At 40.8% G+C, this 25,480-nt stretch overlaps 2 protein-coding genes across 2 annotated transcripts; one reads left to right on the top strand and one right to left on the bottom strand.

Moving 5' to 3' along the window:
- Nucleotides 1-2,352: 2,352 nt before the first annotated feature.
- On the top strand, nt 2,353-5,213 carry LOC146459545 (uncharacterized). Its single transcript, XM_085089460.1, has one exon. It carries the CDS (start codon nt 2,461-2,463, stop codon nt 3,529-3,531), a length of 1,071 nt encoding a protein of 356 aa, XP_084945586.1. The 5' UTR covers nt 2,353-2,460; the 3' UTR covers nt 3,532-5,213.
- Nucleotides 5,214-6,067: 854 nt separating this feature from the next.
- Nucleotides 6,068-23,067, bottom strand: LOC146459544 (NACHT domain- and WD repeat-containing protein 1-like). The gene is made up of 13 exons (XM_085089454.1): nt 22,911-23,067; nt 21,815-21,890; nt 19,158-19,353; nt 17,756-18,309; nt 17,196-17,355; nt 16,434-16,772; nt 15,025-15,341; nt 14,554-14,729; nt 13,876-14,196; nt 13,052-13,397; nt 11,962-12,449; nt 10,160-10,985; nt 6,068-9,329 (listed from the first exon to the last, which is right to left on the bottom strand). The coding sequence occupies exons 1-13, from the start codon at nt 22,979-22,981 to the stop codon at nt 8,505-8,507; spliced, it is 4,695 nt and encodes a 1,564-aa protein (XP_084945580.1). The 5' UTR covers nt 22,982-23,067; the 3' UTR covers nt 6,068-8,504.
- Between the last annotated feature and the right edge of the window lie 2,413 nt (nt 23,068-25,480).

Raw genomic sequence — 25,480 nt, 5'->3', positions numbered from 1 at the left:
TTATTCCGCTCACTTTGTTTTGTCGGCCCGATTACTTTCAAATTTGAAAACATGATCCCGGTGTTGAAAATCGGTGAAACTAATAAAAATTGGTTTTAGTGCAACAGTTTCTTATAAATTGGGATCATTTTCATTTTCGACATGACTACGAGTGAAGAAATCATGACAAAAAATTGTAAAATCTACCAGTCTCACGGCGTATCTCTGCGCGATTTGTCTCGGTTCATTGATTGCACGCTACAATTTGTCTGCCTGAATTTTTTTATTCGAATTTAAATGGTTTCTATGAGAAAAATTGCCTTGATCCACACGCGTTTCAGTGCAAGCAGCCTTCGAACGATCAAACTAGAGTGTGAATTGGTCTTGTTGATATAATCCCGTCGTTTTGTTTAATTGTTGGTTGTGGAAACAAAAGCGACCCAGTGTCCGAATGTAGCGTTTTGCCGTGTTCCGAAAGTTTTAACAAACCAAGGAGAACAAACGGAAAGATTGTCTTCAGAAAGACGTACTCTTTGGTTTATGTCTGGGTCAATTCCAAAAGCGATCATCCCCCCCCCGGGCAAACCCCCGGGCATTTGACTTTTTTAAAAATGCCTGATCAAAAACCCCTCTATATGGGCCGATTTCTAGGTCAAATGCCCCACTGGTTGGGGCTGAAAAGTCATCGTGTTGGTTTTTTTTTTTTTTTTTTGGTATTCGCTAGCTCTGTTTATATAAAAATCAACGAAATTCATACATTAATAAATTTAAAACAATTTATTATTAAAGATAATGCATAACATCACATATGAAACTCAACTAACAGAGAGTTTAACGATATATGTACCGATACTCGCTTTTCTTTTATATTAAATGTACATGAAGTTTGCTAATACGTGTGATAACAAGAACAATGATAAAAAACAATGTTATGAAACCTAGATATGCCAACAAGTCGAGCTTCGAACGCCGAGCAAAGGGAGAACAAAGCTTGAGGGAACTTGGACATACCACTGAAAATGAGAAGCGAAGGGCAATATGTAACCCCGCCATGCCAAAAACAATCTCAGATATATTTGTTAGAACGCTCCTTTATGGTAGTATTAAATGGCTTACTACATTAAAAACTGTTTGACGCAAAATATACGAGTAAGGCTGCATTCATTATGTATCCTACAGGGGGGGGGGGGGGGGGGGGGGGGGCAGAGGATTTTAGGGGGGGATCTCAAATTTTTAGAGCAAAAAAAGGGGGGATATGAAAATTGTTTAAATATCTCCTGGGGGGATGCTTATTTTTTGTAAGATTCTGTCTAGCTTTTGTAATGGTTTTAAAAAGTGAGAAAAGAAAAGATAAGTACAGCAGCTTCTTTCAAGGATTGTAAGCAACAAGGGTACCTCTATTATTCTGAGAGACTATATATAGTACCTATTTTGAAGTTTTTCAAGTAGTGTGCCTGGCCTGTAGATGTAATGTTTCGATACAGTATAGAAAGTAAAACATCTAAAATGGAAATATTTAATGCAACCTCAGTCTAAGCAGCGCAACTTTATTAAATCAACGAATGCAAAAGAAAACAATGTAATTCAGTGCACAGTTTTATGAAATTGAACAACAAATATGCACTTAAATGTTCAATGAATTTTCTGTACCAGTTTGAAAGGGGTCCACATGCACCGCCTGCTATATCTGCCACTTATCAAGACAACAAATAATTAAGCCATTAAGGTTGAAAAAGAAAAAGATATGACCATAAAATGTAGAACATTGTCATTTTCAATCATCTTTGTAATTATCCTCAACACTGTCAATCTCATCAGTCACCAACATCATTGTCAATATCATCATCAGCAGCAGCCTTATCACCAGCAACATTTCTTGTGAGGGGGGAGGGGGGGTATTCATTTTTCGGCTGATTGCTTGGGGGGGGTTCTGAAAATTTGTATGGACCTTGGGGGGGATATAAAAAACCGAGCCGCTGAAAAAAAAATCCTCTGCTCCCCCCTGTAGCATACATAATGAATGCAGCCTAAATTCTGGCTGTGAATAAAGCATTCCGACAATTTATGCGACCGCTGACCAGCATTTTTTCGACGGGTCAAATGCCCGATGGGTCGGGTTTCTATTCGCGTCAAATGCCCCACTATGTGGGGCCGAACAGGGGTCAAATGCCCGGGGGTTGCCCGGGGGCGGGATGATCGCGCTTGGAATTGACTGATACATTAGCGGCAATCAGCAGAGATGACTTGACAGAAAAGATTTTAGAAAACGACAGAGTTTGTGGGAAACATTTTATCAGTGGCAGAGCAGCCCAACTTTGGGATAGATTCAATCCCGATTGGATCCCAACTGTGCGCCTCGGTCACGAGAAAAAATCAATCGACGAAACAGCAAAATCACAAGCTAATCTGGAGCGTAGTGCCAGAATCAAGGAGCGCAGAAAACGTAAAGCCGAAAGAGAAGAAAAGGAAAAAGTGAAAGTTATGAAACTGGAGGAGGCTAGCGAGCCAGTTGAAGCGTTAATTGATGACATCGAAGATGTTACAGCTGATATGAGAGAGTTAAAATTAAAACATGTTGCCACAAATACAGACGAATCTGCCTGTCTAGCTGGTCGGCAGTGGGCGCCAGGACAAGTTTATGATGAAGAGTATTTTTGTAATGATGATGGCAAGGTCAAATTTTACACTGGATTGCCTTCATACGAGATTTTGATAAAAACATTTTCCTTTATTGCTCCTCACGCAACTAGGCAATTCTCCCGTGCTCGCTTAAGCAAGTTTCAAGAATTTATTATGGTCCTTATGAAATTACGGCTAAACGTACCTCACCAGGATCTCGCCTATCGGTTTGGTGTATCTCGATTTGTTGTTTCAAGAGTCTTCAATTCATGGATCGAGGTAATGGATATTCGCTTGTCTCCTTTGATAGTGTGGCCTGAGCGCAAAGACCTTCAGAAGACCATGCCGAAATGTTTCATAGATGCATTTGGTCTAAAAACAACTGTGATTATCGACTGTTTTGAGATTTTCATTGACAGGCCTACCAATTTGCTGGCAAGGGCACAAACATTTTCTAATTATAAGCACCACAACACCGTTAAGGTGCTCATTGGCATTACCCCCCAAGGATCAATTTCATTTATCAGTAAAGCATGGGGTGGTAGGGCATCAGATAAGTTTGTAACTGAAAACTCTGGTTTCCTTACAAACTTGTTGCCTGGAGACTTAGTTCTTGCAGACAGAGGGTTCACTGTCCATGAAAGCGTATGGTACTACCAGGCAAGCTTAAATATCCCTGCTTTTACCAAAGGGAAAAGTCAGTTAGATCCAATCGATGTGGAGAAGACAAGAAAAATTGCAAACGTACGAATACACGTGGAAAGGGTGATTGGAGTTTTGAGACAAAAATACACTATTTTGCAAAGTAGATTACCTACAGATTACCTCACATGCAGGAAAAAAGAAGAGAAGGAAACCCCTTTGATTGATAGAATCATCAGGGTATGTTCTGCATTAGTGAATCTGTGCCCTCCAATCATACCATTTGACTAAAACTCACTCTTTGTAAGTGAACTAAACATGGCTTTGCATTTCAATTTGGTACACTTATTGAAAAAATAATTGATAATGCTCATAATTCTAGGGTCATAACATTAATGCAATGCTATAATGTCCTGATTGACATTGTCCCTTATTTTATCAGATATCAGAAATATTGCTGTAAGGTATTTTAAACATCTTCTAATTTCAACAAACTTAGATTCATGTTGAAAATTTTAAAACTCTCAAGATCACTGTAAACATTGCCACGTTTGACATAAGAGTCAAATTCTTTCGCATCAATGCAGTAGGGACACTTAACCTCACCCAACCCAAGGCCACAACAGTCATAGGAACAAATGAAATCGGGAGTGGCATGCAAAAATGGGTAATCTTTGTTTATGAATGTACCACACTTGACTGCTTTAAAGTTGTTATGTTTTGCCTTCATCTGCTTTTCATATTCAGCGATTGCCACTGTTGCCAACTCTTCATGTTTGCAGCCATGCCTTGTAGCTGCAGAAGGGAAGTTAAACACGTCGGGATAACAAATTGTTTTGATAAGAGATTGTGATGGCTGTGCAGGATCAGTGTGACATGCTGCATGCCATTGAGATGCACCAATTCGTCCAGCCCTGTGATGATAGAAAGCACTGCTTTTTGCTTGGTTTATGGTTTCTTTCTCAATCATTTCTATTCGCTCATTTGTGAGGCTTATTTCAACTTTGTAGCACTGTTCTAGTAGCTCAGTATAATTAAGGTTTATGTATTTCTCATCAAATAAATCTCGGATAGATGGTATCCCTCTCGTTTTGAAATAAATTCATCTGCATATATTTCTACTAAACTTAGACAAACAGGTTTGACTTTGCATTCATTGAGAGAACTGTACAACTGTTCAAGTTCATCCTTAGTTGGTTGCTGCACTGACCCCTGTACTGTAGGTGATTCTTTTATCCCTGTAGAGGATTGATCACTATTATCATTCAAAGACTTCTCCAGGCTGCCTTCAGTTTTCTTGCTGAGGAAAAGTTGATGTCATTAACTCTGGCGTAATCAGCCTTTTCAACATAACTTGGCAAAATCCAGCCGCACTTAACCTGCGTACACGCTAACCTTCCGTTTTGTCTGGTGACAACTTCAAGATAGAATAGTACACTTGCTATATGTGAGCAACACTCACCCAGGCCAGCCATACACCCTGCACAATGTGCTGACATCACAGTACCTTATTCGTTTGTTTAATATAATCCACAATTGCACTAGTGGTTCATTCAGTCTCTGCGAATGTCTTACTTTGGCCAACACCACAAACCTCTTGTTAATCATACATCCAAGGACACTGGAAATGAAGCCACTAACCATCTGGTTGTAAGCTTGAAGGCTTCTGTAAGCTTTAAATTGTGCGTTGGAATAAATCTAGTATCGAGCACAAGATACGAAAGTAACTTTTAAATCCATGGATTCAACTGGTGGAAGGCATTTCTCGCTCAACGTTTTAGCTGGGATGAGAAGCGGATCTATACCAATCTCAGAAATTTTATCGAGATACCTATATTTTACCTTGCCTTCAAGATTTTCGCTATAATTTGAGAGCATCAGAGGCTCAACCCCTGTTGTTTCAGTCGCCATTTTGATTACGTAAGTCCTCCAACATGGCCGCCAGTAATTTTGTGACGTCATCCGCACACACACTATATAAGTACAATGCTTACAATTGTAAATCGGTTACATCGTGGTTACATTCAAGATAACGTCCTGTTTGCACCGAGGTTAGAAACGCAGTGCTGAATAAACCTATGCTGGATTGAAGAAGATTTGTCTGTTCTCTGCTGTTCGTCGAGTTCCAGTTGGCTAGACCCCTGTACCTAAGAGTTGTGACGAGCTCTGTTTTGCTAGCGAGCAAGTGCTCTCAAGCTAATTCCCCCCGATATTATCAAGTCGCCGTTGAAGTTCAAGTTGTCTCTCCTGTGCGCTCGAGCAAGGAAAAGTCCGTCGCCACAGAGGAAAAGTCCGTCGTCACAAAGTTTTTAGCATTGTTATAAAAGAAGGCCGATTAAAAATTTGATCTGAAAGTGGAAAGCGGGTACTTGTTCTCCTTTCGACTCTTGGGACTGTTTCTGGTTAGACGTAGTGCACAACATTGTTGTACCATCTCAATACTTTTTTCGGCCGATGATAGTTGCAGCTGTAGAGCGAGAAGGCAAAAGAAGCATTTGATATCATACCACGCGACTTTATCCTAAGAACCATCCGACTAGTACACCGAAACCGTCTTTCCGAGAAACTTAGTTCCTTCCAATAGACGCAGTGATTATATTATATTTAATTATATTTTAAAAACGATAACCTTTTCAAAAATTACACAAAACCAGCGTCGGCAACCTTTTATGTGCCCAGGAGATAGGGCCAAAGAACCTTCCTCAAAGCAGTTCATCTCAATTATTTACAGGTACGTAGTATCCGACAAATTCACCAATCTAGGAGGCTAGCATTCAGGAGGGAAACCGAAAATTCCAATGACCAAAGCAGCTGTGTCTTAGTATTTAGAATTTGGGGGTAAAGCAACATGGCCGTGGAGTGCCAATACTGAAGCTTTGCTTTGCGTGCACAGCCTACCACAGACAAACGTTAAAACTTGAAAACTTAGAGCTGAGGAAGACAATTTGGAAAGAAAAAAAAGAGCATTGTTTTGTTATACCATTTGCAGTAGATTTGGTCTTTTGTCAAAGAGATTTGGAACTCAGACACTGGACCCTCACTACCTGTGGTAAGTCGTTTGTTCTTGAACAAAGCTATACTCTCTTCTTGCTTTAAAAACTAAAGTGGGCGTTGCGTAAACAGAACATTGCTGTGCAAGAATGCAGCATATATCAAGCACAACGGTGCAATAACGTTTGCTGTACGGCTCTGCACTTTGAAAAAGAAAACTGAAGAGTAACGATTAATTTTTAGTGGCAGTTTTTCCTCTCGTAGGTCTACGACAGGAAACAGGGCGTAAGAATTTTCTGAACGGTAATGCGCAACATTGTTGTCCCCGCTCGATACCTTTTTCCGCAAATTGCTTTAGACGGAGATGAAAAGGTACATTTAATATTTATCATGTTTTCATATCAAGGGTGGACCCGAGTACACGTTAGTCACCCGGCTGGGCATGGCAACTTTTTATACATTTAACAAGTAAACCTAATAGTGAATTATAAATTATCTGCGGAGCATTGACATATATTCTACAATATATATGAATTGCTCCAGTTGACGAGTGTATGGGAAGTGCTCACTACATGCAACTAAGAATATATTCCATGAAAATTCAATCTCCTACTCGAAACATTAGAAAATCTAGAAAGGAAGACGTATTTTATGTAATGATTTAAAACGAGCAGGAGGACCCGATAAAACACGTGCTGCAACTTTTTTGAACGGCTTTAAAAACATTTCTGGAAAAGCGTGTGTCAATACATTTCATAACAATTATGCTTTTGTGAACGTTGGAAATTAGCATACGAGAAAAACACCGCATACTAATAAGGAGGAGGTTTATCGATATAAAGTCACTGCACATGATGTATTATCGACCATTTGATAGGTCAATGGGCTTATGAATTATTCTGAATTATTTATGAATTACCTATGAAGGATATTTAACGCCCACTTGCCCAAAGCACATGTACAATTAAGCTAATCGCGAAAGTTTTTTTCCAAAGAGTTTTTCCCTTCAGTGTTAAGTTAGCCTTTACATTAGCTTTTCAAACCATTCTAAATGTGTTGAGGAGGGAACTTCCGTTAACTTAGCTTTGGTCTGAAGTCTCCGGACGTGATGGTCCTTAACTTGTCTACATTGTGTTTAATGTATCAGTCAATTCCAAGCGCGATCATCCCCCCCCCGGGCAACCCCCGGGCATTTGACCCTTGTTCGGCTCCACATAGTGGGGCATTTGACGCGAATAGAAACCCGACCCATCGGGCATTTGACCCGTCGAAAAAATGCTGGTCAGCGGTCGCGTTTAAAAATGATTTGTTCTCCATGTAACATGTCACAACTCCTCGTGGTTTTCGACAAAATTTATGGTGATATATGTGGTATGTCCAAGTTCCCTCAAGCTTCGTTCTCCCTTTGCTCGGCGTTCGAAGCTCGACTTATTGGCATGTCTATGTTTCATAACATAGTGTTTTTTTATTATTGTTCTTGTTATCACTGTGTTTTAACCAACTGTTCACAGTTCTACTTGTAATAGAAATATGTATTCCTGAAGTGAATGCGCTTCAGTTACATTTTTTTGTGTGATAAAGTTGTGTGCTTTTAAATTTATAGGTAAACGTAAACGCTCATTTACTGCAACAAGAGATGATTATCATCCAGTTTATTTAATCAATGCGTAAACTATTTAACAAATCATGCAGTCAAATATTTTGCGAAAAATGTACACGTATTTGCAAACTTCATGTACATTTTTAAATATAAAAGAAAAGCGAGTATCGGTACATATATCGTTAAACTCTCCGTTAGTTGAGTTTCATATGTGATGTTATGCATTATCTTTAATAATGAATTGTTTTAAATTTGTGAATGTATCAATTTCGTTGATTTTTATATAAATAGAGCTAGCGAATACAAAAAAAAACCCCAACACGATGACTTTTCAGCCCCAACCAGTGGGGCATTTGACTTAGAAATCGGCCCATATAGCGGGGAATTTGATCAGGCATTTTTAAAAAAGTCAAATGCCCGGGGGTTTGCCGGGGGGGATGCTCCCTCTTGGAATTGACCCAGACATTAGCGGAAACAAGAGATCATATCACCGGGATAACAACCCCTTGCAAAAATGTTCAAATTTCTAAAAGAAAAAGGTACCTGCAAGCCCTAATTAAATGAGTCGTGTGTGAAGCATGATATTTCAAGTTTGAAGTGGGAAATCGTTTTGAATTCTTGCACAATTTAGGATGGCGAAAACAGTTTCTTCTATGACAAAGGTTTCAAATCTTTAGGGTTCTTTTCCTTTATCTCGTTTGTGAAGTTTTAAGAAATACAGGTATCCCACAGCATCTCCAGCCGTCAGCAGATCGGTTTTAGTCGGATGCCAGGCTAATCCCCAGATCCCTGAGGCCGCGTAGAACACTTGAACCTGGTCACCAGTAGCACAGCGCCAAATGCGGATTGTTTGATCCAAGGCCCCGCTCGCCAGGAACTTACCATCGGGTGAAAAGCTGACCATCCTGATCTCAGACTCATGTCCCCTCATCACACGGATCTCCTGCCAGGTGTTAGTATCCCACAGACGAACCAACTCATCCTTTGAGCAAGTGGCTAACAGCTTCTCGTCGTTTGAAAACGTAGCACAGGTGATCCAGTCAGGTTGCGTTACGGTGGTTACGTGCTGGAGATTGGCGCTGTTCCAGATTCTTGCGGAGTTGTCTATGGAGCTTGTAAGGATAAACTTCCCAGATGGCGAAAATTCAGTATACTGACAGAAACGTTCATGACCTCCCAAAGTCGCGACCTTGCTTTGTGATTGTAAATCCCAGACGATCGCACCGTTCGTAAACTCGCCAACAGAGATCAACTGCTTGTCATCCATGGAGAAACGCAGACACCAGGGAAGCATGTATTCATCACAGTCTAACACGATGCTGTCCTCACCAGTCTCTCGCGACCAGATGCGAATTTTGAGCTCGTCTCCACCACTGGCGACCTGAGTTGAGTCACGTGAAAAGGTACATGCGCGAACCCCGCAGGAAAAGGTTCTCTTCTGCTCGTGTCCCTCATAGATCAGGGAAACCTCAAACGTCTCCATGTCCCAAACACATACCTGGGAATTGACGTGACAGAAATTAGGAGAATACTACTAACACTGGGTTTTAAACTATTTTGCAGTAACTCATCGATACGCAAATGGGATTTTTAACCAGGTTAAGATGCCCGAAGAAGCTACATTAATAAACCTACCTAACCTATTGTAGTACGGAGGAAAATTAAAGTAGAGCCTGATACAACTGAAAACACAAAACGACCAATGTAATTACGGAATTATGTACTAGTTACAGTATTTACTCGAATAAGCGTCGCGGCGCTTAATTAATTTTTCGTGTCTCCTGTGCGGCGCTTATTCGAGGGCGGCACTTAGTAAAAGGCTCATGCCACAAAGCCAAAACATTTTGATTGTACAATCAAACGCTGACAATCTCCTTACTGCAACAGTTACAGAGAAGAGAAAGAGGGAGATTGGGCTTGTCGTACCGACGAAGTTTACAGCCTTCACGCAAGAACTGAAGAACGCAAACATTTTGAAGAGAGAACTGAATGAAAGAGCATCAAGATATACTCACTTCGAACTGAAAAACATCACTATTAATGAAAATAAATTCCCATTGCTGGCTTAGAGCCACATTGCAGCGATTACAGTGTATTTTTATCATCTTATGGAAATACTCAAATAAGCGCCGCACCGGAGCTGCGGCGCTTATTCGAGGGCGGCGCTTATTAACCATTCCGCTCCATGTGCGGCGCTTAATCGGGGGCGGCGCTTATTCGAGTAAATACGGTAATCGCTGGCCAAACTCCTGCCCCCACGGCAACCCTTCTCCAAGTAACGATCTGACAAATCCTGTGCGACTAAATAAATTGAAATTTTCCTCTCACCTTAAAGTCATCCGAAGCAGAAGCCAGCCATTTCCCATCATCAGAGTATGCTACACTCCAACAGCGTTCCGAATGAAAACGCGCCTCCCGCAGTTTCTCTGCAGCCGTTGCGTCCCAGACGCGCACTGTTTTGTCACAAGCTGCGGACGCCAGTGCAGTGCCATCTCCATTAAATGCCACATCCATCACCCAGTTTGAATGACCGCCCAGCAAAGCAAGAGTCCTGGAACTGCTGCTGACGTCACGAGCTTCAACATCATCAAAGGTTGCGTCAAAGAGGGTGACAGTATGATGAGCCGACGAACCTGCAGCCAGTAGTGTGCCATGATCCGTCCGGACAAAAGCTACAGTGGAAGCGTCGTTTGGGAGATTAAATGTCCAGGTCTTCGTCCCAGTCTGCACATCCCATAAGATGACGTCACTGTCCACGCATGCTGAAGCCAGGTACTTTCCATCTGGGGAGAAGCACACTGACCAAATAAGGGATTTGAAGTCAAGGTCTTCATGGCTCTCCAAAGAGTCTTTCACGGGGAAATTTGGGTTATCGTCTCTCTGGTGTCCCTCTAAAGTGAGCCTCATTTTTTTCTCGTTGAGGTCCCAGATGAAGAGCTCCAGTTGGTCACCGCATGAGGCAGCAACTGATTCATCCAGCGGTGACCAGGCGCATGACATAGGGAAGCTTTTGTGTCCTGAGAGCGTCTCTAGGTGCTCTCCAGTGTGTAGGTCCCAGATTTTCAGGTTCTTGTCTTTCGAAGCTGACAGAAGTTTTCCACTGTCTTTAGAGAAGGCAATGCAAGTCACTCTATCTTCGTGTCCCTTAAGGATCCTTCCAAAAATAACAAGAAACAATCAAGTCACTTTGATAATTATCAGTGACACATTTTCAATAAGACTAATGGTTTCATTCCCTTATGGCTGATTATGTTATGCTAAAGGTGTTACTAATAATTGTGACTCATTAGCAACTACTTGTTTCGTAATCTTCGTCAGACCATTGTTAACTAAATATCCAGAAATTCAGTTATTATTTCTTGGTGGTCGGTATGACTTGCATCGGAAAGACCACAAGAAGAAGGTTAGAATATCAAGAGAACGAAGTAAGGAAATGCATTTTGAGCAGTACTAAGCATGATAATGGGATAAAGTTTGGTTTTCATTTAGCCATGTAGACGCCAAAAATGCAAACGAGGAGCTACCATCTCGTACAAGTCGTTCCTGGATTTTTCTCTCTTTGGGACTGGCAAGGAAAGATGTTGATGTTGATGATGTCTTTTTTATTTTGTTTGTTTACCGAATTTAAAGGGGTCAACAAACCACTTTATAGAAGTGTTACATAGAGCTTCTTCTAAAGCTTAATTGCACGGAACGTGCAGAGCCAAGTTTCCAAAATGCAAGAAATGGCAGCGAACTGGCATCGGACCATTTTCATCAGGCAATCATATATGAGAACGTAACCAATTTTACTAAATTTTCGCTTCGAAATTAAAAGAGAAAGATTTAGGATCGCGTTTTAGGCAAACGGCAAACGTCAGATTCGCGTCTTCGTTTCCTTAAAATATTTGGTACTCATAGATTAGAACAGTGCAAACGAACCCAGGCCTTTGACGCCAGCACGAAACTAATCGGGCGGGCAGAAATCATAGGTTAATCGCAGTCACGTGGACATTTTTGCCGTTTGTCGCACATCCTTCTTATCTTGGTACCAGATTTAAATAAAACTAACCAAGAACTGTTCCGTAGGAAACTCAGGGGAGTTAAACTTCCAATAACTAGCAGTTTGAACAGAGTAATTATATACTAACTTAAAACATTCATTGGCTGGAAATCTCCAAAGTCTGATAGTCTTGTCCGCAGAGGCAGACGCCATTACTGTTCCATCCGGAGACATCCGCACGCACGTGACAGGTCCGTGATGATCCTCAAGCTGGGCATGAAGCTCCCCTGTTTGGCTGTCCCAAACGCGCATGGTTCCATCGGCTGATCCAGACAGCAACGTTCTGTTGTCCTTTGCAAAGCAGGTGGAGAGGACCCCCTTGGAGTGACCGCTGAGTTCAAGCTCAAAGGCTTCAGGAACCTGAGGCTTATTCACCCACTCTACCCACCCCTCTGGGGCGGGAATGTTGTTGGGGTCTGGCTGATCAAATGTTCCACGGATTCGCTGCGCTTCCTTTGCGATCCACTGGTGTTGTGGATAGGTCGCTGCCTGCTGGTATGTCAGGATCGGTGATCGACTTAAGATGTGAATTTCACTGCGTAAGAATCCCAAGATATCTTGAAGATCCTCGATGATCTAAAAAGAGAAGCATTTGGGTAAATCATCGAACTGGTTACTTCGAAAGGTCAGGCTGTATAACCCGACCGTAATCGTAACGGTTGCGTTGCATATGACTAACGCGTGTAACTTGCATCTCCAGTTGCATATTTCTTAGCCATCCTCTACAAAATGTGGACATTAAATGGCCAAACAATAAGTTTTCTTGGGTGTCTGAGCTAGTTTTGCATATTTAACTTAGATATAGCCCTTTTTCTCAGGAACAAAATAAATGGACTAAACGACTTTACTCTCGGTGTACCATCATGGTTGCCATGGAGAAGAATTTTTAGTCAGAGCAAGAAAAGTCTCTCGAGAAAAAAGTGCAATAAAATGTGAACGAAATCGGAATCATATTAAAAGCACCTTCTTCAAGTGGGAATCAAACACATCTGAAAGAGAACGCGCAATAACATAAACGACCAAGTCTGAAGTTTAGTAAATCTCATAATTCGCTGAATTCTATGACGTAGTCAACTTCACAATTCATTCGCATAGATAACTATCATTAGACCATTTCAATTGATTGATTGGCTGGTTCTAAGGGTTGATTGGTCGAGAAAGGGTTTACTTCATCTCACCTGAGAATCAGCTTGTTCATCCACAGAACAACTCACAGCCCTGGTGGCCTCTGCCAGGAGCTCATACCCCATTCCCGCCATGCACTTTGCTTGAACAAACTTTAAATCTCCCAGAGTACTTCGCAGCCTCTTAAAGTCATGTGCCTCAAGTAGTGCTACGGGAAGTCGGTCCAGTTTCCTCAGGTTAAGAGCGACCGCAGAGTAGGCGTGAGGCTGGGCCGGGATGTCGCGTTCTTTGCCATAATTGTCATGATACTCTCCAGAAAAGTAGTCGGCAATACCGCGGTGAGTTTGTTTGTGACGATCACCTTGGAGATATCTTTCTGTGGCGACTTCCAAAAATTGCCTTTAATTGGAATAAGGCGTTTCAAAGCATTAGACGTTAATGTTTCAGAAACAAAAGATTGGTGTATCGGTATCAAAGGTTACACGCCACGCACTAAAGTGTGGTTTTCCAGAATTAAAGGTCTGTGTCAAGGCCAGTTAAGCCTTGGGTTTGGTGTTAGGTCGTTGATTTCTTGAATCAGGTCCAACCTCATTCCCAAGGTAGGACGAGAAGAGGAAAGGCTTGAGAACGAGGTTGAAATATCAGGTAAAGTCAAATGTTAGTTGTTTCTTTAATTGATCATTGAAATAGGATATAATTAAGCACTTCTTTTTCTGGACGTGAAAATACACTTTCAATTAAATACTACCGTAATATTTTTGTATTAATACAAGACGTATCTATTCAGTAAAACAGATATTCAAAACCTCAAAGTGATATACAGAGCATGGGGAGGGCTCTATCAAGTAACTAAAGAGACCACTTCTCTGAGTCATACCTGTGGTAGAGAGCCAGCAGTGATACCCCGTACGCACCCCTCTCTACTAAAAAAGGACCGAGATCATGCTTCAGACGAGCCAGTAGTAAGGGTGGCAAGCGGCGTTTTGGTGGCTGGTGCCAGACCAACACGTCCTTTAAGAGTTCGTCATCACAACTCAAAATATTAAGAATATCGTCTGAATTCATTCCATCAGTACCCGCGGCTAGCAGGCCCAGGACTCTCTCCACCAGCATTTGACCGTGGTACCTTTCAAGGTCCTGGTACAGAGAGTTGATCATGCCAGTGACGTCAGTTTCAAGGACGATGTCAGCGATGTTTCTAATTATCAGTGAGATAGAGGAGGTCCACGTTAGCCGTTTGCTGTGTTATAAGGGAAGGACTGTTGTCGAGTTTGCCATTAGAAAGGGTATTCTCTAAAGATAACTCTGCTATATTTTTGAAACTGTTATTGTTTTTTATTTCAAATTTTTTAATTTGTAAAATAACTGGCTAAATGTCGAGTTTGCACAGAAAGCAAAAATGCGGGGAGGAAAAAACAAAGACTTGGAAGATAAACTTTCTACAGTATGCAAATACATATATTCTTATAAAAAGCAGACACCGAACGACGAACCGTGAACTCTGTTTTCCGTACAACGCCAAATGATTGGTAACCAAGAATAGAGAAGCTCTTACTTGTACGAGGGCCATGAGCGACACTTGTTAAACAGCAAATGTAAATACAGTGGTAAGGGACAGCGGTTGAAGGCCTCTAATACAAGTGCCCGCTGTTCGGGGGTCAGCGTCCTGTCAACGGATTCAAGCCAGGCGCCAAGGATAACAGGTCCGTCATGCACATCAAGCCGTGTCACCTAAATTAAAATAATGATATTAATATTTAGCTTATGACTTTCATGTGATAAAAGACGGCATGACGTTACTTCATTTTATAACCCATTTTTGTTAAAAAGACAACGGCTAATTAATAGTCCATTTCAGAGTTGCTTTAAACCTCATCATGAAAGCGAAGCTACGTGCAAAGATTTTACCATGAAAATTAGTTTTCATTCATATGCAAACAAACCTAATTTTCATATGAAAAGATTGGCTCTTAGCCTCGCTCTCATAATAAGGTTCACAGCAACTCGGAAATTGCCTATTATTTACCTGCAAGAACTGTTCATCGGGTATTCCAAATGTCTTCAAACGCTGCAGACACCCACCCTCCTCCGGTAGGGTAGATACTATCATGTACACATGCGCAGGAAGCTTGCATGGAAGCCACTCCAAGAAGCGCCTCGCGCCATCCTCGTCAGTCAACTGGTCTAAGGAATCGATCACTATACACAGGGGTCGTTCTTCTGAGGCATGCTCCAAGAATTTGGGGAAGACCTCGCACAAGCCTTTGTAGTCTTCAGGTACCTCATCGTTAATGTCATATACTAATTTAAGTTGTTTGCAGAAACTCTCTGTTAGGGCTCGACCTGAAAAGATATTATTTTACTCAATAAATATTTATGGTTATTAGTTTCTCCACAACTTTGTTGTGTTGGTTACGTCTGTTGACTCAAAATGATTACCTTGTTGTGTTTTTGGACAACAACTCAACTGAACTAGTTTATTCATATAGTTTATTGGTAAGAAAGCACTACAGGAGTATACGCTTGCTCGTACCCTTGAGCTGATAATAGAAAGCTTTAGAAAAGAGAACGTTGACGTCCCGGACGTTGGCTCCGGCCGAGGACTCCTGGGACGCGAACTCAATTGATTGCGTGACTTTGTTGTGTCAAAACGACATTAAGCAATCTCTAGGTTACGGTTGTTGTTAATTGTAAACAATGCAATATTTCACTGGCATGTTTTTCTTCTGAACGTGATTATGCCTTCTTTAAAAGAAGTCAGGGAATTGCTTCTAATATGCTTCGACGATGGCTAATAGCAGAAGATGAAACGAAATCGTCACTTGAAAATGTAACTTAACTTCATTTGTATTACTTCGCCATTATTCCAACTCGTTCAACTCCCACAGAAACGGTGTACTACCCAGGAACCAAATTGGTGGGATTGGTGTTCTAGTTAAGAAAGAGAATGAAAACTATGTTCACGTTCTCCACAAAACCTTGAATTGGGTCATTTCACGTTGTTGTTTTACAGAGGACAGCAAAGAAATGTACTAAAATTTAAAATGCACGTGCAGAGCGATAATTTTTGTTCATTAAGCCATTTGTTTTGCAGTGTTGTCGTTGCCGTCGCCGTCGTCGATGATTAAAGGGGCAGTGTCACGGCGATTCAAACCATGATCAATTTTTAGCGAATTCTCTAAAATACACAGGAAGAACTTGAAAATATTGGCCAATTTTTTCAAGTTGCAATCCACTTTCATCCTAGTAATCCGCAGCAAAACATAATTAATAGTAGTTTCTTTGCACTAGTAAGGTTATTGTTAACAAACGCCGACCATTATTTTGAGGATTCCATTGAAAAAAATACGCTTTTTGGCCATTCATAGTGACACTAAAATAGGTGACACTGCCCCTTTAAGTTCCCTTATATAATTTACGTTATCGCTCTCATACCAGTGGATGAATCGGGAGTAGTTCCACAAAATCGATACATGACCGCCAGATTTTTGTCCTTGCTTTTCTCTTGTGTTTCCATGACAACCTTGGCCATCAACGACGTTTTACCAACTCCGGATTCACCATAAATTACTAAAGGCATCTTGGGATTCTGATCACTCATGTAATTGTTGACGGCCTGTAAAACATCTACGCGTCCCTGGAACGAGTGGGTGCGGTCACGGCAGAAGAGTGCGTGACGTGTGACTTCCTCCATAAGTGGATTAGGAGGACCAAGATTTTGCAACACTTCAGTAATTCGTGATGCTAATAGCTCTTTGGTTCGATTGCACATTTCTACAAAGAAAGAAAGAACAAAAGTGGTTGGGTATCTCTTCCATTTTGTCTCCTTTTCAGGGTTTTCAAAACTGCCTCGAGTGCCAACAGATGTCATGCATGGATTCAGTTAGTAATCTTCCATAGCGTAAGCTAACAAGATGAATTCGTTTTATATATGTAAACACAACAACAAGATTATCGTGAAATGGAAGGTTTTACGGGACTACTCTTCAAAACAACACAGCCATTTGTTTTAAATTCCTTTATAGCTAAGGTTCCTTCCTTCCTCCCTTCCACCCTCCCTCTCTCACTCCTTGCTTACTTGCTTCCTTCCTTCCTTTCTCCCTCCCTCCTTCTTCCTCCCCCTATTCCTTCCTCTTTTTCTCTGTTCGACTTCCCTTTAGGTTTGTGGAATATTCTTTCCTTTGGTGTGTCTCTTACCTCTTATGTACTCATCGTGCTCGTCTTTCTGAAGGCCTTCGTGATGCCATCTCAAGTCAGTAAACTTAAGCACTCGTTCAACTTCCAGTGAAGCTGGAATACGACGCTCTTTCAGTTCCGACATCAGCGTGAGGCACTCAGGATCTTTTTCTCCACCCTCCTAACAAGAAAAGATACATATGTATGTCTTTTTAATGCCACCTTGACAATGAATGACAAAGTGAAACTATATAAAAGTGTGAATTGATGATGAAAATTGAAAATTTGTGGTGTTGACAGACTGAAGTCAAGTGTGTTCAGTTGTTGAATAAACATTTCCATTTGATTCCTTTCCATACGAGGTATTCATTAGACGAAAAGGGTGGGGGGGGGGGGGGCAGGTGGTGCGTTAATCACAAAATCACTGTTTATTTATTTTAGTTTATTAATGCATGATTGTTTATTAGATCATGTACGCTAACTTATATTCCTCGAAATCAAAGAAGTGAGCTTATATCGTCATATCTTGAACCCTTACTGGTAGGATGCAATACGATTTTTCCATTTCATTATGGTCCTACCTGCAAGTTCACGAAATTTCTGGCCGCATTATCCTGTTCATTTATGTGATCAAACCTTCGATCAATAACAAGAGAACGCTGCCTTGCCTCGGGATCAGTAACCACGCCTCTTTCTACCTCCAGCTGAGTCACCGATACCGTGTACTTTTGCTTCTCTTCCTCCTCCAGTCCAGCCTTTTCTGCCGCCGTCCTCAAATGACTCCAAATAGTCTTCTCGACTTTGCCCCATCCCTCCCAAGCCTTGGCCATGTCGTCTTTGTCTGTCGAGTTGATGGGAAACTGGGTCGAGATTGGCTGGAGAAGATAGCATGGAGGAACTGAGCTGTCATCGCGAAGATACCATGACGTAACCAGCTCACGATCCGCTTCGTCAATACGTTCTAAAAGCGATTCAAATTCGGCTGCGTCGACGGATGGAGGAAGTGGTCTCCAACCATATTTGTCGCCTAAGATGGCGATGAAGGCAATTCCTAGCGATATCTCTTGACAGCGCTTTATTTCTCCCATGCAAATGTTCACGGTACGATGATCATCCACCGATTCTTGGCGCACACCTGGAGAAAAAGATGTTATGGAACAATTGAGTAAGAAAGCTATCGAACGCACAAAAAATGCTTTTATATCAAGCCATTTTTTCGGTAAGAAGGACGCTGGAACCTTGCATTGCGTGACCAAGAGCTCGGCGTAGCGGCGCACTTGTTTGCTGAGGAGATAAACACAGAGTCGGATTTGGTTGGAGAAAATTTGGCCACCAAGGGTGATGAACTTTATTTTCAAGATCTGCCAATATATAATAAACTAAATATCTCTTCAGCAAAAGGTGGGGGAAAAAACCGCCACCCACTAAAACAAGAAAGAGAAACATAGTAGGAAGTAATTTGCAGGCAGGCGGAAGGGAGGTGGTGGAAAGATGCTGAAAATTAGTTCAACCCAGCGATATGAACGACGTGGTGGTAAGCGATCGAAAGGGGGCGAGCACATGGAAAAGCGCCCCTAAGAATGGTATAGTCCCGAACGCCCTAAATTCTGATTGGCTGGAAATAAGATAAGCTTGGGCCCTGCCGCCTTGGCCTGCAAACCATTATCAAATGCCTTGCCATAACATCCCATTATGATGTCGTCATTCCGGTGTCTTATAAAGCATAACTGCTGTTCAACTTCAGTTGGATAAACGTTTGGAGAACCGTTTTCCATAGACGGCAATCAATAGTGACAACTGTATCGTAGACTCGAGACTCCTGCTCTTGTTTAGAGTAACCTGGGGTCAGACGCTATTGTCGTCTCGCTTAGCGTTTTCTCTGAGGCAGAGAAAATAAAAATCGCACGCTGACTGCATGAAACTATTAATGTTCGATCTGTTACTATACAACTGAAGCTGGAAAGGAACTGTCAATTATCCTACCCCATCGTAGGTCCACCACTTCAAAGGCAATGCCATGCTGTTGACAAAGGTCCCTGATAGGTTCAAAGACTTCCTGCATAAGTTCGTTTCTATCCACCCTTGTATCGGTGAAAGTTGAACTCAGGAAAATACGAACAGTCTTTTGCACCAGCCTCGGATCCATGATGTCCGGGAGAACCTCTGTGGGTCCTGGAGCCTGATCAAAATGGAAAAACATGAAAATATTTCAAAACGATATTCCATACGTGAGCAGTGCATGCAAAAGACTGATTGACTGACTGACTGATTGACTGACGACCGACCGACCGACGGACCGATCGACTGACTGACTGACTGACCGACCGACTGACTTACTGATTGACAGACCGACCGACCGACCGACCGACTGACTGACTGACTGACAGACCGACCGACCGACTAACTGACTGACTAGCTGACTAAATTGATAACACTTGGCTTGTAGCCTAAATACACATATTATAGTCGATTAACGGAACGTTATTTTGGGTGATCGAGTGTCTTTTCGTTAAGAGCTCTAACAGAAAAAATGGCGGTGCAAAATTCAATTATTGTTGAAATCATGGCCTGATAACATATAAAGGCGATTTCTGAACATTACAAATCACGCTTTCATACAGACTGAGATAAGCTTGAGAACAGTCGGGCCGCCGTTCTTCAAGTTTGCCCAAATACAATCTCTTTTAATTTTGTCTACGTTTGTCCACCATGCTCCTTTTCAGCTTCCTTGCTTTTTCTTGTTTTTCTATAGTTTTAAGCAGTTATTATAAAGTTTCATTTAAATTCATGACCAGTTTAAATGTGTTAATATTCCCATTCCCAAAATTACGTGACATAGCACCTTTACCTCGTTGCTGTATGCGTAGAACATTTAACTGACTAATCAAGAACTACTTCAAGCTACTTGATTGAACTCATAGGCTCGATTACCAGCCGCTGTTCGGGAAAATGAGCCCGCACTTATCCCCCCGAAGGAGTCTCTCTTCGGGGAGGATCACAGACCGGACCCGAGAGACGTCGGAAATCGAGCCTATTGAACTCAATCCTGAGGGATTTTAGGCTTATGATAATCATGACAGCAAGTAAACTTTGATCACGTTACTCGGAAGCGGTAGACGACTTTGACCCTGGAAAAGTATAGGAGAATCTTTGCTGACGTCACTGTTGACACTTTGCTTCATTAGCATATATCAAACAATATGCAAGGAGCCTGTCACGCTTGGTAAGCACAGTGAATACTATTGAATATTCTCAGATAAACTAGCTGTGAAATTTACAAAGCATGCATGGCTGGTTGACAAGATATATGCCATCAAGCCATACATTTTTGGTAAATCTTGATACGCCCCAAAACTTTTTAACAAATCATGCTCAAATTTTCAGAGTACTAACTTTGCCAAGCTCTTGATTTGTTTAATGTATTTGGCTGTAGCAAGTTTTGTCGTTTATGTTAATGTCTGCTAATGAGGCTAAACCAGTTTATACACAGATACGCTTATTGCAATTGAAGAATTACATGTGACGTCATGGCGGCCATGTTGGTGTACAGGAACAATAAGATTTTTCTCCTCTGGGAGCTAACATCCAATTTTATGCAGACTATGGGAGCAAATTTTCTTTTGTTTTGTCCACCAACATGGCGGCAATGCAATTCACCTATGGGCGATTTTCAGGATGACAATATTTTACTACAGCTACCACAGGTAGCCCAGGCTGTATGATTTGTGTTGACCTTTGTCACGTAAAAATCAGCGACACGTAATTTGAGCATCAAGATGATTGTTGCGTAATGCCGAAATTATAGGGGTTTGTATTGGGAAAAAGTTGAATTTGAAGCAAAATTAGAAATGATTTTTCAAAAAATACTTCTCACCTGATGGTTTCTCTCTATATACAAGGTATGTGTAGAAAGAAAAACCGTTGGAACTTAAACTCTACTAAATCGGTTCAAATCGACCTAGAAACCACTCAGGACACAAAAGGAACTACAAAGGAGTTCAGGTGATAAATTTAATAAAATATCATTTCTAATTTTTCCTTGAATTCGAATTCTTTTTCCCCATACAAACCCTTATAATTTCGCTATTATGCAACGATGATCTCGATGCTCAAATTACGTCACGCTGATGTTTACGTTACAAAGATCAACACAAATCATAGAGCTTGGGCGACCTGTGTAACTGCCCGCCTTCTTCGTTTCCCCCTTGTTATTTAAATTTTGTTATACCAGTGAGGTTTAGATAACAATAACCCTAGAATTTGCAAGAGGAAAAAAAGAACCGAAGGATTCTTGTAGTTGCACCTGAAAATATAAATTGACGTTGTTTGGATTAAAGCATATTTTCAATTCGCTCAACTTGTAAACGTAGCCTATCAGGAACTGAACGTTAGGAACAGCATTCATATTAGCCAAACTCATACGAAATATTCATCGTCAAGTGCACACAGTTTACCATATGCATAAAATTTTGAATTTGATCATTTCACGAAATTGCTTTGCAGAGAACGACAAACAAATATACGAAATTGAGCGCACACAGGAGCAATACTAGAGTTTTCATCGTTAAATCTTTTGTGATTTGCAGCGACTACTCGTTGCCATCGCCGCCGTAGCTGCGGCAATGTCACCATAATATTACCTCAACATGCCTCCCACCATGTTCTTCTGTACGCGACAGAACATCGGTATGGCCGATAAGCAGACCTCCTTCATCGCTAGAAGAAAGATAACGCAAGATATCATTTCGATGAAGAGAAAGCATCCTCTCAATCTGAATGGATTCTCTCGAAGAACTGATTTATGACCTATTTAGCTCGCTTCTGTCCGCCTTAGGATATTCACGTGACAAGAAACTGGGAACTAATTCGTCACGACTCGCTTCCACCAAAGTGAAACACACGCCGGCCGCGGGTTATAAAATTCAGAGAACGAGCGCTCTTCAATTAAATAAGTTAAAATTGAAAACGAAAATTTAAAGAGTTCCTGGACTAACAATTTCATATTAGATTGATTTAATTTTCTTGGGAGTACCGCAAGCATAATTTACGTTTGTTCTGTTATTTTATCGTGGAACAAAAGAACCGTTGTTGTTGTTGATGTTGTCGTTGTTCACCGCTTCACATTAAGAGAAATCGCTTTTCAATAAATGCTTTGGTTTAATTTTAAATATATAAGTGTTAACATCTCGAACGAATGCTTTGCAATACAGTGTAATTGCGCTAAAATAGACTCTGTAAATTTCAGTCAGTTAGTGCATGGTTTGAAAGCGGAAAAAAGTTTGTTATCATTCAACATGCAGTGATGGCACATGATGATTGAATTAAATTCAGTTCAGTATTTTTTTCGGGTAAAATTAGTACCTACTATTCTTAAAAAGAAGCCTATGCCATAATTGTGTCGTCCAGTATTAAGAATTCTCGTAAAAAAGGAAACGAAAAAACAAATTATTTTACTCGGTACTTTGGAAATTATAAATGTGGTCTGATATGTTACAATGAAGCGTACATCTTTTTTGTGATTACCTTTCGGCAATAAAAGGAACCTCTATTCTAGTATCAAATATTATAATCTACTGAGCAACTTCGTGAGCGTATTACATGTAAATGATGGCGAAAACTAGCAAACAAAAGAAGTGTTGATTTCGTGCGGTTAGTCATGTTGTATTCCTATGAAACCAGTCTATAACAGCTATAATTTTTGCACCCGATTTATTCTGTTACATGATTTAGACAAACCTTTCGTTCTTTCTCTCTTCTCCAAAACGATCTGAAATATTAACGCTGCTTTTGGAGGCGGAACAACCCATTTTAAGGCGGTGAACTCGGTGCTGAAATTCGAAATGTTTGTCGCGATCGAAGCAGAGTTCAGAGCATGTTTCAGTACTCCATGTGCTTTAATTATTTAAATTCTAACGGAAGGTTGAATGAACGTTATTCATGCAGAGCGAAAAGCAAAAAGAAAATCACATTTGAACAAAAGCATTAAATGTAACTATTGTTTGGACAGCATCGTTGTCAAGACAGTTATATTGTCAACACTGACATTACAATTTAAAATTTCTCAGTCAAATTACTCGAACGAGTAAACTTAAATTTTAAAAAAAATAGGGCGTTTCATTTAGTAATTGTGTTTACTAGTTTATGTGCATGATGCCGATCAGCTTACAGTTTTTCTTGTTTTTTGTTGGTTTATTTTTTCTTGAAATTAGTTCTGATTTTTTGTTCCCCTGCTACCAGAGGTCTGACACCTCTGCTAGCAGGGAATTTCTTTTTTAGCATTTTCTTGCCAAAAAAGCACTAAGCCAAAAAAAAAAAAAAAAAAAAATCCCCCATTCAGAAACGAGCTTGTGACGTCTAGTTGAGTACACAGTCTTCGCTTATGGCCTCCTCCATGCACTAACCTTGGGCGTCCAATTCATAGACAAATTTAGAGCGAAAGAAGACCGCATGTAACCAAATAAAAGTAATTATTATTCCACTATTATGTCATTTCACCAAATAAGGTCAAGAGAACACGCAAAATATGAGACGGTAATACACTGTAATGTCCCGGTTTGACTGGTTTACAGCAGAGCGAATACGGACGGAAAAGGCAGAAAAAAGGAGCAACAATGGCCGGACTGGACGAAGAATAGTTTTTGAAACGATGGAAGCTCGAAAACAAGTTTTTAGCATGCCAATCACTTGTCATTTATCTTTTCATTTTATCCAATCAAATTAAAGACATTTAACTGGCTTTCTGCGTTGTTTACATCATTCGTACGCGCCATATACCGATGGACAGATAATGCCGGGTGTATTTCAAAACTGTTACCAAAACAGAGAAGCCAAAATAACAAAATCTTTTTGTAGTGGAATAATAAATCTCTTATTCGATGGTTTTACATATAATACTCGCGGACATTTTGCTCATTGCTCGTATTTTTCCTCGCCCCTCCGGGGCTCGGAAAAATACTACGCAACTCGCAAAATATCCACGCGTATTATATGTAAAACCATCGAATAAGATATATATAATTGATGATTGCCGGACGTTACAAACGCCGAACAAAATACTCAGTAACTATTTGGACAGCAAGCCCATGGGTATATCCGCTGAACTAAGTGAGTGCAGGCACAAAAGCTGAAAGAGTCACTAGGCGGGGGAATTTTACCCCTGCACTCACTTTTCTCAGCGGATTCTCCCACACGGAAAACTCAAGCGGAGGGGAGAGAGGGCTTCATTCGCAAGTAAGGTTTAACAACAACAATAGGCCTTATCACGGTTTTCGATGCCATTTTGACGAGTAGGCAAACACGTCTGAAATAACAGTGTTTCATGGAAATCCGATGTCAAATAATTTTTCATAAAAACATCGCTTCTGAAAAATTCATGAATTGGACACTTTTGGCACTAGGAAAAGGAGTTTAAGAAAAAAATTGGAGGTATGTAGCTTTGCCAGAAAGCGTCCAGTCGTGTTTTGAACTTTCCAGACATTTCCCTGTATTTTTTCCCGCGAACTATTTTTAGTAGCAGTTCACGGCTGGTTCGCTATACAGACAAATCAGTATGGAAAGTTCGAAACACGACTGAACGCTTTCTGGCACAGCTATACATCCCTCCAATTTTTTTTTTTCTTAAAATCCTTTTCCTAGTGCCAAAAGTTTCCAATTCATGCATTTTTCGGAAGCGATGTTTTATGAAAATTATTTGACATCGGATTTCCATACAAACACCATTATTTCAAGACTGTTTGCCTACTCGTCAAAATGGCGTCGAAAACCGTGATAAGGCCTATTGTTACTAACAAACAATGAATCGCGATTAACGAAATTAATCTAGCGGAGAACGCAAAGGAAAAGAAATTAAAGTGTCGCAGACAGTTATATACAATTTTGTGCCGGCTGTACTCCACGTAGGAATTGAAAATGAGTGAATTCTGTGTTGTGTTTGATCATGAAATCTTCTCGCATCTTTAAGGCATCGTCCACACGTATCCGGAAATTTGTGAAAACGCAAATTTTTTTTTACGAATACGGCTTGCGTCCACACGTATCCAGCGTATTTTCCGGCCGTATCCGGAAATTTTTGAAAACGCTCTCCAGAGTGGAAATTTTTTTATCCGATACGAATACGTATACGTGTGGACGGTCGTATCCGGAAATTTTTGAATACGCTTTCGTCATTCTCTTGGATCCAGTCTTCACGGCGAGCATTATAAACAAACATGGCGTACAGCAAGCCGGGTTGTAGCTTCTTTGTTAGTTGCTCTGATTTCTAGTTTGATATCGTGCGTCCAGATAAATGCAGCTGTGATAAAGTCACA

The sequence above is a fragment of the Pavona decussata genome, unplaced genomic scaffold (genome assembly GCF_977016875.1).
Source record: "Pavona decussata unplaced genomic scaffold, jaPavDecu1.1 SCAFFOLD_219, whole genome shotgun sequence".
Taxonomy (NCBI): Eukaryota; Metazoa; Cnidaria; class Anthozoa; order Scleractinia; family Agariciidae; genus Pavona; species Pavona decussata.
The sequence above is the reverse complement of the archived record's forward strand: the minus strand, read 5'-3'. Positions and strand labels throughout refer to the sequence as shown.

Excerpts from the sequence above, each read along its gene's own strand:
- LOC146459545 (XM_085089460.1), top strand. The coding sequence starts at position 2,461 with ATGAAACTGGAGGAGGCTAGCGAGCCAGTTGAAGCGTTAATTGATGAC.
- LOC146459544 (XM_085089454.1), bottom strand. The coding sequence starts at position 22,981 with ATGGGTTGTTCCGCCTCCAAAAGCAGCGTTAATATTTCAGATCGTTTT. Across the intron at positions 19,354-21,814 it reads ATGGTGGGAGGCATGTTGAG|GCTCCAGGACCCACAGAGGT; the intron begins GTAATATTATGG and ends CATTTTGATCAG. Across the intron at positions 17,356-17,755 it reads GAAATTTCGTGAACTTGCAG|GAGGGTGGAGAAAAAGATCC; the intron begins GTAGGACCATAA and ends TTTTCTTGTTAG.